Raw genomic sequence first — 22728 nt, 5'->3', positions numbered from 1 at the left:
TAATGACTTCTTTTGTATTGTCAAATGAGTTCATGAAGTTGTCTACTTGCATGACACTATCCTCTTGTACTTTGAATGCTGAAAATACATCAGATTCAGCAGATAGAGCAGATTGAACAGGTAAGCTGCTGGAACTTGATGCTGAGGCTTCTACAATTGCAGACTCTAGCATTAGTGTTTCATTAATGTCTTCAATGAATACTGTTTTGTTATTGTCTCTAATGAATACTGTTGCATTAAGTGTAGGTTGAGACAGTGTAGTAGTAGTAGTAGAAGCAGTAGCTGTTTGCCTATGCTTTTTCTTTCAAGCTTCTGTTGTTTTGCTTGTTGGAGGATTTTGGCAGTCTTTTGACATATGCCTGTACTTATTACAGTTGTAGCATTTAACTTTATTGTAAGGCTTTGTTTTGCCTTTAGCTACACTTTTGCCTTTCGTTTGTAGGCTGTCTTGTTCAGTATCTTGTTTCGTTTGAGAGTACTGAGAATGATACTCAGTATATGTGTTTTGTAATTCATGTATCAGCTTAGCTGGCGTCAGAACGTCTTTCTGAGCTGCTGTAACTGTTGGTAGTTGATTATAATGGGTAATCTGCCTGTCTAGCATTGTTGCTACCCATCTATACTCACAAGGAGTAGTGAGATTAATTGCTGAGATGTATGTATTGTTATTGGGGGCTTTATTATGTGCAGACAACTGCCTGTAGATTTGTTTGATGTTGTCTAACGTCTTATCAAACTGTGATACATGCCCTTTTACTGTAAACAATGTGGATATGTCTACAGTATGTGTCATTATTGTTTGAACATTGTATTGTTCAGAAAGCACCTTCATGAGACTTCTAACACTTGTATGCATTGTGAAGTTTGTATAAATTGTATCAGTTATTGTTTTCGTTATACAATGATACAAAACATTGCCTGTACATATGCCAGCATCATTGGAGGAAGGGGGATTGTGCTCTAGATGGTCTAAGAGTATTATGGCAGTGAGTGCACTGTGTATGTGCAAGCACCATATCTTGTATCCCTTTGCACCAGCCAACTTTTCTGTTCCCTTGAAGAACTTTGTAACGTCAGAGTCCTTCATTGTAGCATTAACAAAGGTATGCATTGTAGACAACATTGTAATGAGTTTGGGGGAAGAGGGAGGTCTTGGGCTTGGTGGTCTGGCAGGAGGCAAAGGCATTCTGTGAGAGCAAGTGTGTGGGGGCATTCAATGAGCACTAAGGCTCATAACCTTTTAACAAGTATAGCAGGAGTGCCCCAAGTACTCTCTCTTATTGAGACATCAAGCAAGTATCTACCTTATATACTATATAGTGAAGTCTGATAATCCGAGACATTCCAAGTGCAGTAATTCTACATAAGGCAATTGGGGATTTCCTAATCCAGAGTGTAATCTAATAATTCTGGTACTAACTCCCTTAGCATTTAGGACTAAATGCTGGAGGGTAAGTGTAACAATTGTACTACCTACACATTTGTACAACATGTGTTGTAAGTGCTTGTGGGTGTTTTCCTTTTTGTTCACTAGACTACCCTGTATCCTACTACATGTGTATACACATATATAAAGGGTTTTCAAGCTAAGGATTAGGGGATTCTTTCTCCTTCTCAGTGCTTGATTACTAGGTTATCCTAGTCAGTAGTTGAGTGTGCTGGTAAAGAGAGAATCTTCACATAAGGCTAGTATACCTATTCTTACAACAAGAGTACTCAGGGAATATGAGCTACTAAGAATGATAAGCTATAAAGAATGAAAGAAAGAAAGGTCAAAGATAAAGGTACTGTTACAGTTCTCCACTCTTGTACCTTCAGTTCTGAGGGTTCCACACCCTTCTGTACCAGAACTCAGGACTTCTGTCCCTTAGAGGTACTGTCTATAGACTATATGCATACTGACTCTTACTACTACCCTTCCTTACTTCATCATTCCATTCCTTTGACTACTCCTTCATTCTTTGTTCATTTTATAGTCTCTTACCCTTTGTCCATCCCTTCATTCTTGTACCTTTATCTTTGACCTCCCCTTTCTTTCATTCCTCATAGCTTATCATTCTTAGTAGCTCATACTCCCTGAGTACTCTTGTGTAGTTTAGTATATATAAGTGTATGAGATCAGACTAGTTTGGTAGTCTTGATCTCATCTACTCTAGATAGTCCTGTACTCTTAGGCTCACTCTATATACTCTACTCTTGTCTCACTCACTCTCTCTCTGCCTGTTCTACAAGTTCTAACTATGTTCTAGTGCTTACATTCTGTATTACTGTTATGTAGGATAGTTGTAGCCTGAGTCCTCTCACTGAGCCTTCAGGTCCCCTCTATACTGTTACTGACATCAGATTAAGACTACCCATTACTACCCTACAACTCTCCTATGTTTCAAGCATTAGTACTCACTGTTGTGTCAATCTCTTTTCTTTGTCCTAACCCTTTTACATTTTTAAATTTTAAACTCCCTAAACCCTTTTTAAACTTTTGCCACCCTTCTTCTATTCATTACCCCTTTTAGTTTAGTACTGATTCCTTTGTAGTATAAACATAAACTCTCCTACACTAACTGCTACCCCTACTGTCCTGCCAGATCAGTAGTTACAAGCAGAACTAGCTCAATATGTATAGACCTCTATCTAAGAGGTCTTTACCAACTATGTGCCCCCAGCCCCTTTAGAACCTGTTCCAATTGTTCCAGAAGTTGTAACCTGTTTTAGAAAGAAAGTACATGTAGCCTACCCTTCAGACTTTAATAGACAGCACTTTAAGGACTTCCAGCACTAAATCAAACTATATGTGGCTACTACTTTGACTGATCTATCCTCAGATCTCAATTGTGTCCTCTTTGTCCTCTCCTTTATAAAGGAAGGTAATACAGCCACCTAGGCTTAGAACTGGATTGAAGGCTATCAGATTGGAAGCCTGATCCAACTTCAGAACAACAAGTCATACTTGGAATTCATGAGGCAGCTCTGTACTTCCTTCATTAATCTGAATAAGAAGTACAATGTGTAGAACAAGCTTGTGTCTCTGTAACAGAGTAAACATTCTACTGATACCTTTTTTCAGGAGTTCAATATCCTAGCCTAGAAGGTAGGATTCACACTTGGGTTTGATAATGTTCTCATTAGAATGCTTGAAAAAGCTCTTCACCTGGAACTAGTCAATAAGATCCTCAGAATAATGCTAGAACTAGTCACTTACACTAAGTAGAAGACACATACTATCTCCTTTGACTAAGCTACAACTCAGATGTGTTAAGTCTGTATAGAATGTCTACACATGTGTCTGACTCTAACAGTTCTAAGCCTTTAAATCAATCTACTTGTAATTCACAATCAATCTGTTCTAATAAACATTAGAGAAGCCTAAAAGTGAGGAGTATACTTTACTTACAGAAAGTCAGGGCACCAGATTAAGGACTGCCTGTAGAAGTAACAGTATATCTGTCAGGTCATTAGAGTAATAACAAGTGACAAGCAGGATTTGTAGTAAGAAGCCTTTTCTACAAATCTGGAAGTCACCTCAGAACTCTCAGACTCTGACTATACACTCTAGGATTTTGTAGAGGCCCAACAGTGAATACAGTACTGAAGGGCTATGACTCAAGTAGTAGGTTAGATTGTACAGATTTAGACTTGGATAAAGTGTGAAGAGAAGAATCAAAAGAATCAGAAGAAATAGGAGAACTATCTACTTTTGTTTCCAACTTTTTTCTTTCTAATAAATAATTTTGTTGATTTATTTTTTCTACTTTTTCTACTTTTTCTACTTTTCTTACTTTATTTACTTCTAATCCTATAGTGTCTATTGAATCAAAAGTGACTATTAAAAAATCTCTGTGTTCTAAGATCTTAGAATGTTTGGAACACTACCTAGCCCTGTTCACTACTCAGTAGTTTGTCTGTAGTATCAAGCAGGGATAGCCTCAGCTGAGTTTATAGCTGAGAACATGAGTCTGTCCTTGTTGAAAGAGAGAGGTTAATGAGGAAATGTTAGTACATATACTTACTCTCTTAGACAACAAGACTGTACAAGCTGTACATTCCCTTCAGAACAAGTAGTAGTTTATCTAAGGATGTTCTGAGCACTAGCTCCAGGTCCCTGTCCTCTTAGCTCCCTTCTCAGGATCCCCCCAGATCTAAACAACAGCTCTAGTAGACAGTAGATACACTAGTTCATACATTAATAAGGCCTTTATGTAGGAACACTACCTCCCTACTCAATATGTTTCACTTCCAATCCTAGTATACAATACAGACAGAACCCTGAACCAGAATGGTCAGATTACTAAGTTTGTCCAACTACAGATAACCATTCAGGATTATGAGGAAAGTATTGAGTTTAGAGTCACTAACCTTAGAAAGGCAAATGTCTTTATTAGATTCAAATGGCTTAAGGCTCACAACCCTACTATTGACTAGTTAGAGTAGACACTTGTATTCAATTAGTGTTCTGAGTCTTACAGCTACCTTGTACTACTGTTCTAAGTAGATACAGACACTTCTAATGTTACTAACAGTTCTAATGAAGGTGACCAGTTGTTCTTCTTTGACTAGGATAGATATGTGGATACATATTCTAGTCAAGGTGGAACAGAGTCAATCTGAAGGATGTCTATAACAGAACCAGTCTAGAACCCTCTCAGAACAATTCTACTCTAGAATGTATGTAGACCTAGCCTGCTGGATTTTGTCTGAGAGTTCCCTAAAGTCTTTAGTAAAGAGGAATTTAACTAGCTTCCTGAACACTGTCTCTAGGACTATACAATTGAATTGACTGAGAGTTTCCAACCTAAGGATTACAAGGTCTACTTGCTTAACAGAGACAAGTAGGAGGCACTTGACAAGTTCCTTCAGAAAAATCTTTAGAACAGCTAGATTCAACCCTTAAAGTCCTCTATAGCCTCCTCTTTCTTCTTTGTCAAAAAGAAAGATAGGAAGCTCTACCCAGTCCAGGATTATTGTTGTCTTAATAAGAGTACTGTCAAAAACAAGTACCTGCTCCCCCTGATTCAGGAGCTCATTAATAAGACACATACATCTAGGGTTTTTACTAAGTTGGATGTTTGATAAGAGTATAATAATATTTGGATCCAAGACAGAGATGAGTGGAAGGCTGTGTTCCAAACTAATTGTAGATTGTACAAACCAACTATAATGTTCTTCAGACTAACCAACTTGCTTGCAACATTCTAGTCATTTATGAATCATATCCTTACAGATCTGATTGACTCAGAGTATGTTAGTGTGTATCTGGACAACATTCTGATCTTCACCCAGACAGTCAAGCACTATTACTAACTAATCCAAGCAGTTCTACAACAGCTCTAAGATAATAAACTGTTCCTCTGAGAAACAAAGTACTCTTTTGTACAAGAGTCAGTAGATTATCTAGGCTTTATAATTGGTGGAGGAGAGGTCTGTATGGATCTAGCAAAGGTAACTGTAGTTTGGAACTGACTACAACCTCAGAACCTAAAACAGGTCTAAGCATTCCTTAGGTTTGTAAACTACTACTAATACTTCATTCAAGACTTTAGTACTATTACTTAGCCCCTTCACAATCTCACTAGCAAAGATGTCCCTTAGTAATAGGATGATTAGTAACAGTCTGTGTTTGAGTCTATCAAGTAGGCTATTACTAGTAAGCCTGTATTAGTAGTTCTGACAGTTGTAAACAAGTTCTGAGTCAAAGCCAACTCTTCTGACTTTACAAATAGAGTAGTACTGTCCTAGTTCATTAATAGAAAGTAGTGTCTGATAGTGTTCTGATTAGAATCCCTCTCTGTAACAGAACAGAACTACCCTATTTATGACAAGGAACTCCTTACAATTGTCTGTTCCCTAGAGGAGTAGTATTAATATCTTCTTAGTACTGTACAGAAGTTTGAGATTTAGAGTGATCACCTTAATCTCTAGTACTTCCAGGTGCCTCAGAAGCTTAACTGCTACTAAGCCTACTGAATGTTAGAACTGTAGGACTTTAACTTTGTACTAACCTACAAACCTAGAACACAAATGACAAAAGCCAATTTACTCTTAAGACAAGTAGGTCATAAAAGGGGGGAGAATGATAACAAAAATCTTGTTCTCTTAGACAATTCCTGTTTCACATTCAAGACAATCTGAGAGATCTAACTCAAATCTGAGGATGTTGACTTTGTCACTTGTATACAGTAAGCTCTAAGACACACACACAACCAGGTTGTAGTGAAGCAGCTAGAGAAGCAGGCTAGGGATTGGGAGGAGGATAAGGATGGATAGGTTTACTAGGAAGGCCAACTGTACATTCTAAAGGATCAGAAGCTGTAGGAGGACATTGTCCAAGCTCATTATAACAATCTGACTGTAGAACATTTAGACTGATACAAAACACAGGAACTCATCACTTGGAACTACTGGTGGCCTAGAATGTAGAAGGAAATCCTAAAGTACATGACTAGTTATAATATGTACCAACAGACTAAGACTTACTAGACAAGGGTTTGGGCTCCCCTACATCTGTATCAGATTCTAGATCACTCTTAGGAAGAAGTCTTAGTAGACCTGATTAGTAAGCTACCTAAGTCTTAAGGTTACAACACTATCTGTATGATTGTTAACTGATTCTCTAAGCAAGTCTATACAGTTCCAACCTAAACAGAACTCACTTCTAAAAGTATAGTGTACATTTATTAGAATCATGTCTTCTAGTTGTACAGACTCCCTCAGAAGCTCATTTATGATTGTAGACTGTAATTTGAGTTGAAATTCATGTAGGACTTGTATGTGCTTCTTAGAATTCAAGGGAACCCTTCTACTACTTATCACCTGTAGACTAACAGTCAAACTGAGTGAGTCAATCAGGAGATTGAGCTCTACCTCCAGATGTTCATTAATCATTAGTAATCAGATTAGTCTGAATAGCTAGCTCTGGCAGAATTTGTACACAACAACTAGCAACACTCTATAACAGGACAGTCCCCATTCTTCCTCAATCATAGGAGACATCTGTACTAGGGGACAGTTCCAAACTGGAACAGTAGTTCTGAATCTGTAACAGACTTTGTAGAACAGATACACAGAACCAGGGAGGATGTATGAGCTCTTTTAGAAAAGGCAGTGTAGGTTATGAAGTAGAACTATGATTGGAAGAGGTCTATAGCTAAGGATTACTAGCCTAATAACAAAGTTATACTAGAAGCTACTAACCTGACTACAGATTGCCTAATGAAGAAGTTGGACAACAAGCACTTTAGACCCTTTGTTATTAAAAAGAAGGTCAGTGCCTCTGCCTACAAACTCCAACTTCCAGCAACATAAAAGTACATACACCCAGTGTTTAACAAGGTTCTACTGTCTTAGTATTATGATCCAGGTTTTCCTTTGTAACAAAGACCCCTACCACCCCTACTAGAACTCATTAGTTCTAAACCAGAATACAAAGTAGAGTATGTAGTAGATACTAAGCTGGTACACAGAAAGCTCAAGTTCCTTATCTACTAGAAAGGATACCTAGTTGAAGAATACACTTGGGAACCTGCTGAGAATCTCACCCATACTACTAAGGCAATCCAAGACTTCTATTGACTTCATCCAGGTGCTCTGTATCAACTCTGCCTTACAGATTTCTAAACCCTACTGTTCTGACTTATACCCAAGCTGCTGACTGAGCCCAATGTTTACTAATTAGGATGATTGGTTTTAGAGAGAGGGTGATGTTACAGTTCTCTACTCTCATACCTTCAGTTCTAAGGGTTCCACACCCTTCCATACTAGAACTCAGGACTTCTGTCTCTCAGGGACACTGTCTATAGACTATATGCATGCTGACTCTTACCACTACCCTTCCTTACTTCATCATTCCATTCCTTTAACCACCCCTTCATTCTTTGTTCATTTTATAGTCTCTTACCCTTTGTCTATCCCTTCATTCTTGTACCTTTATCTTTGACCTCCCCTTTCTTTCATTCCTTGTGGCTTATCATTCTTAGTGGCTCATACTCCCTGAGTGCTCTTGTATAGTTTAGTATATATAGGTGTATAAGATCAGACTGGTCTGGTAGTCTTGATCTTGCCTACTCCAGGTAGTCCTGTACTCTTAGGCTTACTCTATATACTCTACTCTTGTCTCACTCTCTCTCTCTCTGCCTGTTCTGCAAGTTCTGACTATGTTCCAGTGCTTGTGTTCTGTATTACTGTTGTGTAGGATAGTTGTAGCCTGGGTCCCCTTGCTGAGCCTTCAGGTCCCCTCTATGCTGTCACTGACAGGTACAAAGAATGAAGGGATGGACAAAGGGTAAGAGACTATAAAATGAACAAAGAATGAAAGGGTGGTCAAAGGAACAGAATGATAAAGTAAGGAAGGTAATAGTGAGAGTCAGCCTGTATATAGTCTATAGACAGTGCTCCTGAGGGACAGAAGTCCTGAGTTCTAGTACAGAAGGGTGTAGAACCCTTAGAACTAAAGGTACAAGAGTAGAGAACTGTAACAAAAACAAGACTAGATGTATCATTATTGTAGTCATTGATTAGGATAAACACTAGTGACAGGAACATGTACAAAAATGTAAAGTTAATCAGAAGAGTCCTATGAGAATTGATGAGCCTAATGTTCAGAGCAATTTCTAAAATATTCCTTACCTCATCAGACCAAGCCATTGTTTGCTCAAATATTTCCAATGCCTCTTCATTATCTATCTGCATATTCTCATCAACTGAATCATCTGAGTAATCATAAGTTTCTTCTAATTCATCTTCAGAACTTGACGATTCAGCGTGTGTGGAGCCTGGGATGAAGTCCTCGTCATTACTATCCATATCGACTTCTTCATTACCCCCTCCATGGAAAAATTGAATTGGTTGAAAGTCGTGATTAAGCAAACGTATCCTGTAGGGGACAAGTCGTCTAGACAGTTCAAGTAGCCTTCTGACGTCTTCTTGATTTATTGTATCAGCATCAATAGTCGTGCCACGCAACTGAGGGTCAAGAAGTGCAACAGCATCCAGTACTGGGAAAGCAGATCGTTCTTCATACCGCCCAATATGAGTACAAAGTCTTGGTCCAAAGTTGCAATGCGACAACAAGGTTGAAGGCAAGAACGCGACAGTGCGTAATGATTCGCTCTGCTCTAAACGACGCTTTGAAACCGGCATATAATCAATTGGGTACTCAATATACGTCAGTTCGGGACAGGCTGTGAGGATGCTTGATAGATTTGTTCTAAAGACAAGACATGTGCTGCGGTTGTCTATGCGAAGCGACAGGAGACCGTGACCATATGCTTGACACAATGATTTGATAGGATCCAATGACGGCCGGGTATTAAATGTCATGTAGGACCAAACGAGTTTCACAGACAAGTTCTGTAGTTCTGGGAGAGACCAGTTCTCAGCAATGATCGGTGCAGCCCTGTATGCAGCATTTGCAGTAAATTCGCATGTTAAACTCTTCAAGTTCGGCAACGTAACATCGACTCCAAGCCCAATACGACAGATAAGTGGGCTAATCACCATGTGCAATTTCGTAAGGTGCTGAAAGTGCGAAATTCCAATCTCTTGCCTCGTAGCCGTGATGAGGGCTTCACGACCCATAATGAGTTCCACCAAATCGGGAAAGGGAATATCTTCCAGATCATGCATCCGCATTAACGTAAAATCATACGGATTTGCTTCTTCGTCCCATGATGGTCGAAGCTGAAGCGTTTGGACGTTGCGACAATGTTTGACGATGGTCTTCATGTTCTCGTAATATAGCGTTGTCCATGCCTTTGGGAGGTGAAAGGCACATCGCAGATGTTTCACGCGATGAGAGATTTTACGATCTGATGCATCGCGTTCAAGAAGCGTTCGTACAAAGGCAGGAAGTTGTGTAATACGGTAGAGATACACAAAGTGGTAAAGAGCGGGCAGCGAGATTTCGTACCATGTCCGACAAGCTAGAAGAAGTGTCTTCCGCATGCGGATGTATCGAGACCAGGGACAGGCCCGCCAATCAGTTAAGTAAGGCTCGGAACCATCCCAGTCGAACTCTGAGAATATTTGAAGGAGTAGCTCCGCTGGAAGACGATAGATAGGTCCGAGCTGCTGGTTGGAAGTATTCATAGGAAGTCGTTCGCGCAAAGGGTATGAGACGAGATGAAGGATTGGAAGTCGTGGCTTGACGACATATATACCGTCGAGTGTGGCCACATAGCGAATAAACAGAATCGGGTTCGAGGCTCGTTTGTCTTCAATGAAAGTCAACGATAAAGGAGAGCGGTAATTCGCGGTGGTGGTCCCGCTTCAAGTTTCGTTGTTGACTAGTTCGGCATTTGACTTACCGCTTGTAAATCCATTGTTTACCATAAATACTCATTTCTATCTGGCAAAGTTATGAATGACTTGCGCAGGTATTTATCATACGCAGCATTTAATCGATACAATCATCACAAATACAAAGGTAACATTGTCATTTGAGTAATTCTTCTACGACTCTGTCCTCGGTAATGTTAGCTACATTCGACCCTCGGTAGTTTAGTCTTCGAAGGACGTCGATCTATAAAAATATCATCAGTTTGTTTGTGCACATTCCATTGACATAGTTTCGACTTGCTAAATACTTACCACTTTGCCCCTCTCAAACCCTAGCGCCTCAAACTGGTCCACGTGCGCCTTCTCCAACCCCGCAATCGCCACTTCGTCTCGCGGCGTCCCAGTCCTAGAAGGCTGCTTCACACCATCTTTAGCCGGCGCTCCGGCATAAGTCTGAGCCCAATACCGAGCCGTAGCTTCAAAGCTTGATCGACTCGTCATATAATGCTTCGCAACCTCTGCATCCTGAGGATCGTTCGGCTCAGGCGAACACAACAATGATTGTAAGCTGATAAGTGTCGATTTGAGAGTGAGAACAGGTGACCATGCGTCTTTGAGGATATCGAGGCAGATCGCGCCGCTTGCGGATGAGATGTTTGGGTGGTACACTTTGGTAATGAACTTCATTTTGACGGGTTGAAAGGGATAGGATTCAGGTACGACTATGTCCTATGTGAGACGCGAAATTACACAAAAGGTTCATTATAGGGATAATATGTGGCTCAAAACAAAGCGATGAACAGGAACAGAACTGACCACATCGTATCGCCCGCCCTCGTAAGGTGTACCCTCGGGACCATCAAATGAGCCTTTCAAGTGGTAAGGCGAGTTATCTATAAGTTCGAGTATGATATTCGACGTCTTGTCATTCTTGCAATCTGGTAATTACGATCCGACCCATTAGCATTCGTGTGAGCCACAAAGAGTCAAAGATGTAAGAATAAGGTTATTGCTTACCGAGGATTTCTTTCTGAACTCGTCGAAGTCTGGCATCCATGGCTATGCGGATACCAGACTATTGCTCACGGGGAAAGATGAGGATAATTTATAAGAGGAACTGCGCGATGATGTACGATGAGGACGAAAGTGTCAGCAGTCTGTTCAGGGTGGCGATCAAAAGGGAGGCTCCTGGATCATGTGACACAAACGCGTCAACGCGTCGCAGATTTTTTACACTCCGAGGCGTGCGATCCGACTGATTTCTTGACCTCGAGAAGATTGCAGAAAGAAAAGAAAAGCAACACATAGTCGCAATAGTATTTTAACCTTGTTCAAATTTATCTTAATTGTGCATAATTTGAGTTTATTCTGATCCGAAGAATACAAAACCAGTATCGAAAACTCAAGCATAAAAAATCATCAAGGATCGCGAAGGCAAAGAAATCACAACCAGGTAGCACATATGTGTATCTTAGACATGAAAGAAAGTTTCTTGTATTACATATACTTTTTTACTTTCCTGCCCTTTGAATCCCATTTGCAGAAAGGAACCCGTCAATCTGACCTACAGGTATAAAATACCACCACTGTGGGTCGTACACTCGCATGTCATATGCACTTGTCACGTGGAACTCAGCATGAAGCTCAGACTTTGGGTCCATCGCAGACTATACAGGTAGAAAGACAAGAGTGAGCTGTATGAAATAGTGTATATACTGTATGATTTGTGCGTACATGCATAGGGGCATTGATTGAGATGCGCAGGTCGTTTGTTACAATTCTGCAGAAGACACTGGGTTAGCATAAGGTTCAAGATAGTTAGTTACTGTAGAGTTACTTGTAAGCGAACGGCTTCATTCCATGCCCAATGAGAGTCCAGGACGCCTTTTTATTCGACGGGATAACCTTGCCGCTCTGAGGCATAATAAGTCGTCTACACCCAAGTATCAGTAAATACAGTCGTGTCAATACGTACCTTCTTCGAAACAAATCCTACGGCATCTTCTGACTCGCTTTCTTGCGGAGCCAGAGCGGATTGGAGAGTTACACGAGGCCCGAGCTTATTCGTTGCCGGTCTTGTTGTGGTGACTTTCCACTGTCAGCGAGAGTATGTAAGTATGAACAAGTACCAAAATAAGAAAGCCAGTCAACTGACGATTCGGTTATCCATAGTGTTTCCCTCCCTTACTTGTCCAAGCGGCTCACAGTCAATAATTGCACCTTCCCAATCTGTTCCACGTTGACGCCAGAAGTGGCCGTAGTCCTTGCTGAAGATGTAGTATAATCCATCAGGAGGGTAGAAGATCGGAAAGCTTTTGACTTCCGGCATAGCAAGGCGTATATAGGGGCAAAAGAGACACAGATAAAAACTGGAGAAGTAAATGAGAGACAGCGAGCGGAAAGGAGCCAAGTAGCCTTAAGCCCCCGGTGGGTATCTGATCGTTTATATGCCAGTTTAAAGGATCCGTGAACGAGTAAATGCGCATGCTATGCCGTCAGAGGGCATGGGGCAAGCTTGCTCGGCCAATTGTGTACTTCCAAGTCAATCCAGCATTGTAAAATTGCAATCTTTCTTCACGTTTTCGGAGAACAGAGCGGCATCGTATACTAGTAATCAAGGTAAGACGTCTCGGAGTTAATTCGATAGGCAGAACCACACGCCCAAAGGAACGATTCGATCGTTGATCCTCCCACATCGTTATCCTTTTTCGAACCGAAGTTCCGCTTTCGACAAGGAAATTGGATTATATGCGTCGGGACAGGCTTGATCATCAGCGTTCCTTCATTCACTTGAAAGGGTTCGAGAAGGAAAGTTTTGAAGAAGAGAGGATGAATGTTCCTGAGGTGGGAAATCAGGAACGAGATCGGCAGAGATGTTGTCTTGGTGTTCCGCCTTCGAGTACGCTAAACGCCACAGATTGCCAGCAGAGACAGCAAGTCAAAGTTGTACTCTGCCAAGGACTGGTTGTATCAGTTCTTTCACTAGACGCGATCTGCTGTGAGAAAAGCGTACTGTAAGGGTAAAGCTAGGAGTGTTTCCAACTTTGTCAAATATTGTAATTAAATGAATCTAACGTTCAGTTCTTTCGAATGCAAGTCTGTTTGGCCTGTGCGACTCAAAGAAATTGATTTATCGTGGTTCAATGTATCTGTACGAAATAGAATCGTTGAATGATGTCTGGGCGTGTGATAAGGATTGAACTGGAAACGGGAAATGGGTAATGTGCCGTTGTTATACTGTGTAAATCTTTGTCCTGGTACAACACTATATTGTGCGCTCAGTCACTGAAGAGTAGAATAATGAGCAAACAACAATAGTTATTTGTACACTCACTTAAGAAGGCGAATTATTAGGCAAACCAGGCAACAGAAACAACTCAAGCGCGTATATGGGCCTATAATCAAAATCCGGCATATCAATTCAATTTGAAAAGTAGAAAAACCCGGTTTGATAGTAGTAATTTGTTACAAGAATTTTACATGTGAAAATCGTGAAGGAACGGTGAAGAAGACGAGGTCAAACTCAAAGTGTAATGGTGTGCTTCTTGTTGAGGAGATCGACGTCTTTGTCAGCAGTATTAGAGTACTCAGTACACTCACTGCGGTGACTGCGCTGCTCATTTGTCAACTCTCTGGTCGTCCACGACGACACCAAGCGTTCACAATGTCAAAATCAGCATCTCTTCTCCTTTCGCATAGACCTCTCCTGTCTTCGACCAGCACAAGTTCACACTTCCTCTCTCGCCGCGCCGCCCTTGCCTTTGCTCGACAACACCCAAATAGACAACGTCTTCTGTACACGACACGTCCGCTATGTGCTACTATCGTCACTTCTGCTACTGCTTCTCCTTCCACTTCGAGTGGCCCTTCTGCTGTTGCTAGTAGCGTTCCGCCGAAGATTAACGTCGACATGGAGGGAAGTCGGAGAGGAGCTGAGATGGCGCAGCTTTTGCGGGCACCGACGAAAGAGGATATCGAAGAAGCAGAGTTGGATGCTGACGTACTACCACCTGAAGAGTGTAATGTGCTTATTAGTGAAGCGGCTGCAGAGGTACGTGTGTTACTTATATCTTACCTCTCTTTAGTTGAGCGTTTTGGACAAATCATTCTGCATTTCATCTACCGCCCCTCCTTTAAACGAGAAGAGGAAGTTCAGTTTTGACTAACATTTGAACCTCTTATGTCTATAGCAATTACGACGAATATCAACACAGGAGAACAATTCGGACGTCGCACTTCGAATCAGCGTCGAGTCAGGCGGGTGCCACGGATATCAATACAAACTGGATCTTACCTCTGTAAACGAACGACAATCAGATGACTAGTACGTTTCCCTATCCAAGTCTGTATGATCGACCAGTTCACTGATAATTTGTAAATTATCGCTTAATCCCATCGTTATATTCGTCGCGCCGGATAAATGTGTGCTTTCAAATAGTGTCTTCGCCCACCCTATACTCCGACCATCAAACATCCTCGTCGACGCTGTCTCCCTCCCACTCCTCAAAGGCTCGACTCTCGACTTTGTCACTGAGCTCATAGGAAGTGCGTTTCGTGTATCGGATAACCCTCAAGCGAAAGGTAGCGGGTGTGGATGTGGAGTTAGCTGGGAGTTGAAGATTTGATGCATGTATTGGCTAAATTAAGACAAGAAATCTGTATAGAAGTTGGTTTATTCTCTCCACTCATTTGCAAGCAATTAACATCTGTAGGTTTTGATAATAATACATTCACTGTAATTTTATACCTCGTCGTGCACATTAAACGGAAAATACTGAAGAATTAGTCGGCATTAGATCTTTTATGACAATCATATTGCACCTACGTTATTTCCGGAAATGCTTTAATTTCTGTGTGTGTACTTTGTCTTCCAAGGATAAGGCATTTGTTCTCTCCGTTATGTGACATTAACATTCTCTGTCAAAACTTGTATTTAAAGAAGAGATTGGTATGGTATGGTATGGTATATTTCCTAGTATAGGTCCCTAAAAAGAAACAGCAGGGCTGCTGGTCTATTGTACAAATACAGGGTAATTTATCTATAATAAAGAAACCACCCTGTCCAGCAATGTTCAGGGAACTACTAATGCAATAGACACTCAATGCTTCTCCAACTGTGTACCAGAAATGAGACAAAAAGTATATAAGCTTTGAGAGATAAGGGGACATGGGTACACGGGAGAAGATGCTACTTTCACAGTAGAAATCCATCATGAACAGTACAGAGAGATTATAAATGGAAATCACCAATAAAGTTAGCTGTGACCTTAGCAAAGAAAGGAGGCAGAAAAGTAAAAGAAGATTGACGAGCAAGAATAGGGGTTGTAAGCAATTGCAACACCTTTATTTTGAGTAACTCATTTTGTTTTTTCTTTTATATATTTGATAGTATGCTACACTAGTAGCATTATAGAAGTATATTGAGTAATTGTTTACCACAAAGGGCTTAGCATCATGATCGAAATACGGAACTTAAAATTAGTCGCGAGGTCGTGCGCCTTTGTTGCACTACAACAATTTCCAAATATGCTTTCTGCCCTTTCATCTTTGTCGAACAAGCATCGATCATCTTACGTTCTATGCTGTTAGCATAAAGAGAACTGAATCTCCGCCTGAGGTTTACGTATCCTTTATTGAAGTGCTCGTGCGACTCCTGGCACTGGTCGCATCCGCCCATGGCTTCTACTTCCACAGCTACCCACCTTTCCCTGACAGGTATGCTCTCCTCCGCTGTTTACGCACTATTTCTACATTACACTGACATGACACACATTACAGTTGTCCGCGCCTCCGAAGTGAAATATAGACCAAAAGTCTTCGGAAATTTGCCGAGTCTTTATGTCCAGGTCGAGCTCAACAATGAGAGTAGACAAACGACGATCGCAGAGAAGAGCTTATCACCCAAGTGGGATGAACGTCTTTCATTCGAGTTGTGAGCAAACCGGTTACCTTGACACAGGATGCGGTTTAACTATTTGACCACAGACCATCTGCAGACAAGAGTGGAAATGTCAATATCAGGATCATGCGGAGATCGCACCTGAGAGACGTATGCATGGGGCAAGCTGAGGCTGAGATTAATGCCTTGTTGGAGTGTTGTGCGGGTGGCAAAGGTATGTGAACTGATTGACATCGACACTGCCATTCACTGATCAGATACGATAGAAGTAGAACTGCATCTTAATAAGCCTCGTGGATTGGCATCAACAGAAGCTGCTGCGACTCTTCACTTACGTTTGGAGGCTGTAGACGTGCTTATGAGCACTAGCCATAACGTCAATGCTGCCGAGCAAGCAGTCCAACGGAGTGGAATTACAGCTCTAGCAGCGGCCGCAGATTCAACTAACATTGCAGCCGTGGAAGCCTTTGGCACCCGGCTTTCCGGGTACTCTGATCTATACCAGTCTATTGGAAAGCTCATTTCGAAATTGGACGTCTTTGTCGGTATTATCGACCAACTATCCCAAGTAGGACTTGTCTTCTGTGGTTCGCGTCCGTGATTGATGAGAGATATTAGGTGCATCCGTACGTCAACTTTACATGGAGAGTTGTATCACAGCTATACAAGGTATGCTAAACGTCTATTATCTGGCATTTTTGATCATTGTCTTCAGAGCATCAGTCGCCAATTCGAGGTTGATAAGAAGGTCATTGAGCTTGTGCATGCCATGGAGGATGCTTTCAACTTCGTTCAAGATGCAGACTTCCTCCGCGACAAGACGCAGTACCTTGGGACAACTATTATCCAGCTTTTGAAGCAGACGAATGAATGCTGCCTCTTTATACAGGAATATGCAAGTCATACGTTCATAGGTGCGTCTAGCGTTAAATCATGTCGTACGTAGGCACCTTATTGTGCGTCAGGACGAATGTTTAAGATTGACGTGGATGGAAAAGCCGACGAGTTCATGCAGTCCCTACGCGCACTCAAAGAATCGATTGAGTCGGGTGCTGTTATTTGTACAGCATTTGTTTCAATGAGGATGTCTTCAGAAATTGATACTTTATGTGAGTGCTGCATCTCTACATATGATGAATGAAACTGAAGCGAGCCGATCAGTTTTATCGCACCGACTGCATCCAGACATGATGGACGCGTTTAATCGGCCCCAATGTCTTCCTGGAACGCGGACGGAAATCATGAACGAGGTGATAGAGTGGGCAGTATCAGGTTCGGACCAGAATGTCTTTTGGCTGCACGGAACGGCAGGATCTGGGAAGAGTACAGTCAGCACGACTATTGCAGAATATTTCCGTGGGATATCTCGTCTTGGAGCCCGTCTGTTTTTTGAACGCGGGAAGAGCGATCCTAGCTGTGTCATCCGAACACTCGCTTATAAGCTCGCCTCATTCGACTCGTCTGTGGAAGCCAACGTGATTGCAGCCATTAAACAGGACAGCGATATTGGCCAGGCCACGTCGGCAATTCAGTTTGAGAACCTACTCCGTGTCCCTCTTAATTCGTCTCAAGATGCTATGCGAGGACCTATTGTCATTGTTCTCGATGCATTGGACGAATGTGGCACGGAAAAAACGAGGCGAAACTTAATGGAGAGCTTCCGAGATGGACTACCAGAGCTCCCGAGAAATTTTCGGTTCCTGATTACGAGCAGGAGGGAACCGGACATTGATCAAGCACTGTCCTCTCGACCCGAGCGTGTCCGTTGTGTCGAACTGGAACACAGCTCGGATAGCTGTAGGGAGGACGTGCTTCGCTATCTTAAGTGTGCGATGCGCAACATATTCGTGATTAGGAAGTTGCCGATTCCGGATGATTGGCAGTCGAAAATGGATCGTCTTGCTACAGCAGCAGGGGGGTTGTTCATCTGGGCGTCGACAGCAGTGAAACTGGTGGACTGCGACAACCCGGCTCCGAAGCTAAAACATCTAGTTACTCAATCGCAGCATCTCTCTGGCCTCGAACGACTTTATAAGTCAGTGCTTGCAAATTCGGGGATTTCGTTCGACGATGATTCATCCAAGGCTCGCTTTTCGCAAGCGCTTGGTCTCGTCGTTCTCAGCAAAACTCAGATATACGATAATATGATTGACGAGCTGCTTGGATTTCCGAGCGACGAGCCATCGAGGCTTATCCTATCTCGTTTACAATCGATACTTGTCTTCACTCCGAGCAAGCCTATTCAATTCTACCAAACATCTTTCCGCGATTACCTATTGTCACCCGAACGCAAGAGCGACCCGTGGTTCATTAATCTTGAGGCCTTTAAAGACTTCATTGCTTCACGTTGCTTCGATGCCATGAAGGACGGGTTGCGGTTCAACATCTGTAACATAAAGTCATCGTACGTCTCAAACGATCAGGTCCCTGACCTTCCGGACCGTATCAAGGCAAACATTCCTCCGCACTTGAACTACGCTTGCCTCTTCTGGACCGAGCACCTACGTGACACGCAATTCTCGAGTGAACTCTTGGATGAGATTTTAGAATTTCTTCGTGAACGTCTGCTGTACTGGCTCGAAGCGATGAGCCTCTTGGGAAAGGTCCACACTGCCAGTCCGTCAATCCTTCACCTTATCGATTGGATCTCGGTGAGTATATGAGTTATAGATGGGACCGTTCGATCTGATACTTATTTTGCCCATTCGTTAGTCACATAATACGGAGGTACTTGCTCTCCTCAGAGATGTGCGCAGAATAATTACCCGATATGCATTAGCTATCTCGGAGTCCACACCTCACATCTATGTATCAGTCCTCCCGTTTGCATCGATGGAGTCAAAGTTTATGGCGCGTTTCTTGAAACCTGATATATCCAATGTAGGAATAGAGCAAATAGGTGAGAAGCAGCGGTCACCGCTCTTGAAAGTGCTCACAGGTCATAGAAACGCTGTCACTACTGTTGCATTTTCACCCGACTGTATTCGGGTTGCCTCCGCCTCATGTCACAAAATCCTAATATGGGATGCTGAAAGTGGGCGAGTCATTTCTGACCCATTAAAAGAGCATATTGACTGGGTACAGTCTGTTGCTTTCTTCCCCGACGGTACGCGCATTGTCTCCGCATCCGACGACAAGGCAATTCGAATCTGGGACGTTGAGAGTGGGAGGATGATTTCCGGGCCTTTTGAGGGACATTCAGACCAGGTATTGTCGGTTGCTTTCTCACCGGGTGGCATGCGCATCGCCTCCGGGTCCGCTGATAAAACTGTCATGATCTGGGACACTGAAAGCGGACTTTCCGCATGTCTCGAAGGGCACAAATGGAAAGTGAATTCTGTTGCTTTCTCGCTCGATGGAAAGCGCATCGTCTCTGGTTCCGAAGACAAGACTGTTCGAATCTGGGACGTTGAGAGTGGATAGCCCATTTGTTACCCTCTCGAAGGCCACGCAGACAGTGTTCAATCGGTCGCTTTCTCTCGTGACGGTACACGTCTCGCCTCAGGCGCCTGGGACAACACGATCCGAATATGGAACACGGAGAGTGGACAATGCATTTCTGGGCCTTTCGAAGGCCATACCGATGTAGTATACTCTGTCGCTTTCTCGCCTGACGGGAAACGCGTAGTCTCTGGTTTTGGTGACAGAACCGTTCGAATATGGGATGTTGCAACTGGGCAGGTAGTTTGTGGACTTTTCGAAGGGCACACTCACTCCGTATTGTCTGTTGCATTTTCTCCCGACGGAACCCGTGTCATCTCAGGTTCCAACGATGACACAGTCCGAATCTGGGATGCCGAAAATGTTCAAACCGTGTCTACGCATTTTGAAGGGCACGCAGATGGAATAAATTCTGTAGCTTTCTCGCCTGATGGAAGACACATTGCTTCTGGCTCTGATGATGGAACGATTCGAATCTGGGACACAATAACTGGTCACACTGTCGCTGGACCCTTCGAAGGGCACTCGGACCATATCACCTCTGTTGCCTTCTCGCCAGATGGAAGGCGTGTCACGTCTGGCTCTTACGATAATACAATTCGAATCTGGGACGTCGAAAGTGGAAATGTAGTTTCTGGACCTCTCGAAGGGCATGAACGTGATGTCAACTCTGTCTGCTTCTCACCTGATGGGATACGCGTTGTGTCCGGCTCCCTTGACAGAACAGTCCGAATCTGGGATGTCGAAAGCGGGCAGATGATTTCGGGTCCTTTCAAAGGACATGGCGGTTCTGTCTACTCAGTTACTTTCTCGCCTGATGGGAGACGCGTTGCTTCTGGCTCTGCCGACAACACAATCATAATCTGGGATAGTGAAAGTGGGGAAATAATTTCTGGACCTTTGAAAGTAAGAGGTTGGGTTTGGTCGGTAGCGTTCTCGCCCGACGGCACACGCGTTGTCTCTGGTTCTAATAACCAGACGATTCGAATCCGGAACGTCAAGAGTGGTCGAATCGTGGCTGGGCCCTTCAAAGGACATACAGAGTGGGTTAAATCAGTTGCGTTCTCTCCCGATGGAGCACGTGTCGTCTCGGGTTCCAACGACAGGACGATCCGAGTCTGGGACGTTGAGATTGGACAGGCAATATTCACTTTTGAAGGGCATACCGGTGGTGTCAATTCCGTCGCGTTCTCGCCTGATGGACGACGCGTCGTCTCTGGCTCCGGGGCCTTCGATCATACGATTAGGATATGGAATGTAGAAGGTTGGAAGGTGTCCTCCCTGTTGCTCAACAAAAACGCAAACTCTGACAGCTGTCTCTCTTTTTTGCATTCAATATAGATCTCGCCTTTGATTGGACATTGGATGATGACGATGGGTGGATACGTGGACGCGAAGGAGAGTTCCTTTTATGGATCCCCCCTGATATTCGTCCAACGCTTTTACGCGCTCGAAATACCGCAGTTCTCAGTTGCTCATTTTCGACTAGGTTGGACTTTTCGAATGCTGCCAATGGTGAACGTTGGCAGGAATGTTTTGAATCTCCTCAATGATAGCATTATCTTGTCCCTTGGTTGAAGCAACTTATTGCTCACGATTTCACTCACCAGAACCTCTTGCTGTTTGTCCTTAACATTTCAAGCATTGAAATTGCTGTATAATACGCTTAAGGCAACACTAATCTAACTTGACGCCTTCTATACATTCAGGTATAATGCACGGCACATATATGCAGTATTCCATACCCTACTTCTCCAGACAGTAATTTGAATGGCATATACATGCATAGCGAACACTGTTATGTGCAATCAATTAGAAGCACTGAGTCAAGAACTGAAACCCGCACAGCAACACCACCCTCATCCCTCTCCCTTCCCTTAATTCTAATAAGTCATGCACAGCCTCCGCTCTCACCCTCACCATTGTTCCCAGCCTCACCTTGTGTCATTTCCCTCTTTCGTCCACCCAACCAGAGATGCACAGCTCACTCACGACGTCCGATCGTGGGTTTCCCACCCCTTCACCAGAATTGACGGATGTAGTACCAGACCATGCACAAACCAAATATCCACCCCCTCCTGCAGGAGGCTCAATAAGTCTCATACCAATCCAAAATGCTCAATCTTTCTTGTCTAGCTTCTCTAAAAATAAGAGGATGGAAGAGTGGTAGACGTTGTTCCTGGTGCCTTCATGTTGCGGTTTGAGTACGAGGCGTTGGTATTTTTGCTTTGCGTGGGGAATCCCGTCTGGTTGAGAGAAGGAAGGAGAAATAGAAGGAGGTTCGGAGAGGCAGAACATTTGGACCCAGGAGGAACGAAGGAGTGCCAGATCTTCGTTCGTAAACTTCTCGGGTCCAAACTTCCTTGGAGAGGAAGGAGAGGGCTGGAGGAATTTCTGAGTGCACCTTCCTTTGTCAACACCTGTTGTACTTTCTTACCGCCTGTGAGCTGTAGGGCTAATGTTGGACAGTTTATTGCTTTTGAACGGCTAAGGGTTCCCCAGAGCCTGTAGTGTACTGGTGTAGGGTAGTCCTTGGGAGTGTAGCCAGTGCAGAGGTAGGTTACTGATATCTTGAGCATTTTGGGATGAGGATAAAGGCGGGATAGAAGGTAGTAACGCTGGCAAGACCCGAGAGGGAATGAGAGATGTACTGATGAGGAGTTCGTCGAATGTTTGTCTGATGACATGGATGTTGTGTCTATGTGCCGTGTTAATAATATGAAATAAATTGGAGATACAGTGAAACCTGTCAATAAGCATACTTGTAGTTTAGCATTTCCTCTCAATAAGCATGAAAAATTTGATCCACCAAGTTGGTAGGCAGGAAAATAGAGGTATATTAAGCATAAAGGGCATTAAGCATTAAGCATTAAGGTGTGAGATCAAGAATATGCTTAATTACTGTTGTTTTCATAAATATTGTCACACGTGCAATTCGTGATTTTCGTCACACTAAGTACACTCAAATACAAAATCTACTATAACTCAACTAATACTTAACCAAATTACATGATCTAAGTTGTAAGAATTATACTTTTGAAGTATCTTTCATATTCCAGAAAAAATGAAGTAAAATGAGCAAAAATTGAGTAAGATACAACACAATATGTGAGTTTTCC

The 22728-nt window shown here is 42.8% G+C and overlaps 6 protein-coding genes across 6 annotated transcripts; 2 read left to right on the top strand and 4 right to left on the bottom strand.

Annotated features, from left to right (window-relative positions):
• Positions 1–8551: 8551 nt before the first annotated feature.
• FOMMEDRAFT_161749 (uncharacterized protein) lies at positions 8552–10333 on the bottom strand (the record flags this gene model as incomplete). The annotated part of the gene is made up of 3 exons (XM_007271260.1): positions 8552–8566; positions 8620–10258; positions 10299–10333. 3 exons carry the CDS (start codon positions 10331–10333, stop codon positions 8552–8554), a joined length of 1689 nt encoding a protein of 562 aa, XP_007271322.1.
• Positions 10334–10355: 22 nt separating this feature from the next.
• On the bottom strand, positions 10356–11393 carry FOMMEDRAFT_23645 (uncharacterized protein). Its single transcript, XM_007271149.1, has 4 exons — positions 11287–11393; positions 11086–11207; positions 10582–10998; positions 10356–10513 (listed from the first exon to the last, which is right to left on the bottom strand). The coding sequence occupies exons 1-4, from the start codon at positions 11324–11326 to the stop codon at positions 10427–10429; spliced, it is 666 nt and encodes a 221-aa protein (XP_007271211.1). The 5' UTR covers positions 11327–11393; the 3' UTR covers positions 10356–10426.
• A 232-nt stretch (positions 11394–11625) lies between these two features.
• FOMMEDRAFT_143194 (uncharacterized protein) lies at positions 11626–12616 on the bottom strand. Its single transcript, XM_007271259.1, has 5 exons — positions 12425–12616; positions 12245–12364; positions 12107–12183; positions 12004–12049; positions 11626–11936 (listed from the first exon to the last, which is right to left on the bottom strand). Exons 1-5 carry the CDS (start codon positions 12596–12598, stop codon positions 11781–11783), a joined length of 573 nt encoding a protein of 190 aa, XP_007271321.1. The 5' UTR covers positions 12599–12616; the 3' UTR covers positions 11626–11780.
• A 1590-nt stretch (positions 12617–14206) lies between these two features.
• On the top strand, positions 14207–14894 carry FOMMEDRAFT_96503 (uncharacterized protein; the record flags this gene model as incomplete). The annotated part of the gene is made up of 3 exons (XM_007271202.1): positions 14207–14320; positions 14460–14593; positions 14708–14894. The coding sequence occupies 3 exons, from the start codon at positions 14207–14209 to the stop codon at positions 14892–14894; spliced, it is 435 nt and encodes a 144-aa protein (XP_007271264.1).
• Positions 14895–15944: 1050 nt separating this feature from the next.
• FOMMEDRAFT_161746 (WD40 repeat-like protein) lies at positions 15945–21162 on the top strand (the record flags this gene model as incomplete). The annotated part of the gene is made up of 11 exons (XM_007271258.1): positions 15945–15984; positions 16048–16201; positions 16255–16382; positions 16435–16736; positions 16787–16837; positions 16884–17082; positions 17134–17277; positions 17330–18819; positions 18881–19583; positions 19614–20873; positions 20951–21162. The coding sequence occupies 11 exons, from the start codon at positions 15945–15947 to the stop codon at positions 21160–21162; spliced, it is 4683 nt and encodes a 1560-aa protein (XP_007271320.1).
• A 588-nt stretch (positions 21163–21750) lies between these two features.
• On the bottom strand, positions 21751–22296 carry FOMMEDRAFT_161745 (uncharacterized protein; the record flags this gene model as incomplete). The annotated part of the gene is made up of 1 exon (XM_007271257.1): positions 21751–22296. The coding sequence occupies one exon, from the start codon at positions 22294–22296 to the stop codon at positions 21751–21753; it is 546 nt and encodes a 181-aa protein (XP_007271319.1).
• Between the last annotated feature and the right edge of the window lie 432 nt (positions 22297–22728).

The sequence above is a fragment of the Fomitiporia mediterranea genome, assembly GCF_000271605.1.
Source record: "Fomitiporia mediterranea MF3/22 unplaced genomic scaffold FOMMEscaffold_16, whole genome shotgun sequence".
NCBI classification, from domain to species: domain Eukaryota; kingdom Fungi; phylum Basidiomycota; class Agaricomycetes; order Hymenochaetales; family Hymenochaetaceae; genus Fomitiporia; species Fomitiporia mediterranea.
Note: the sequence above shows the minus strand (reverse complement) of the source record. Positions and strands in the feature narration are given on the sequence as shown.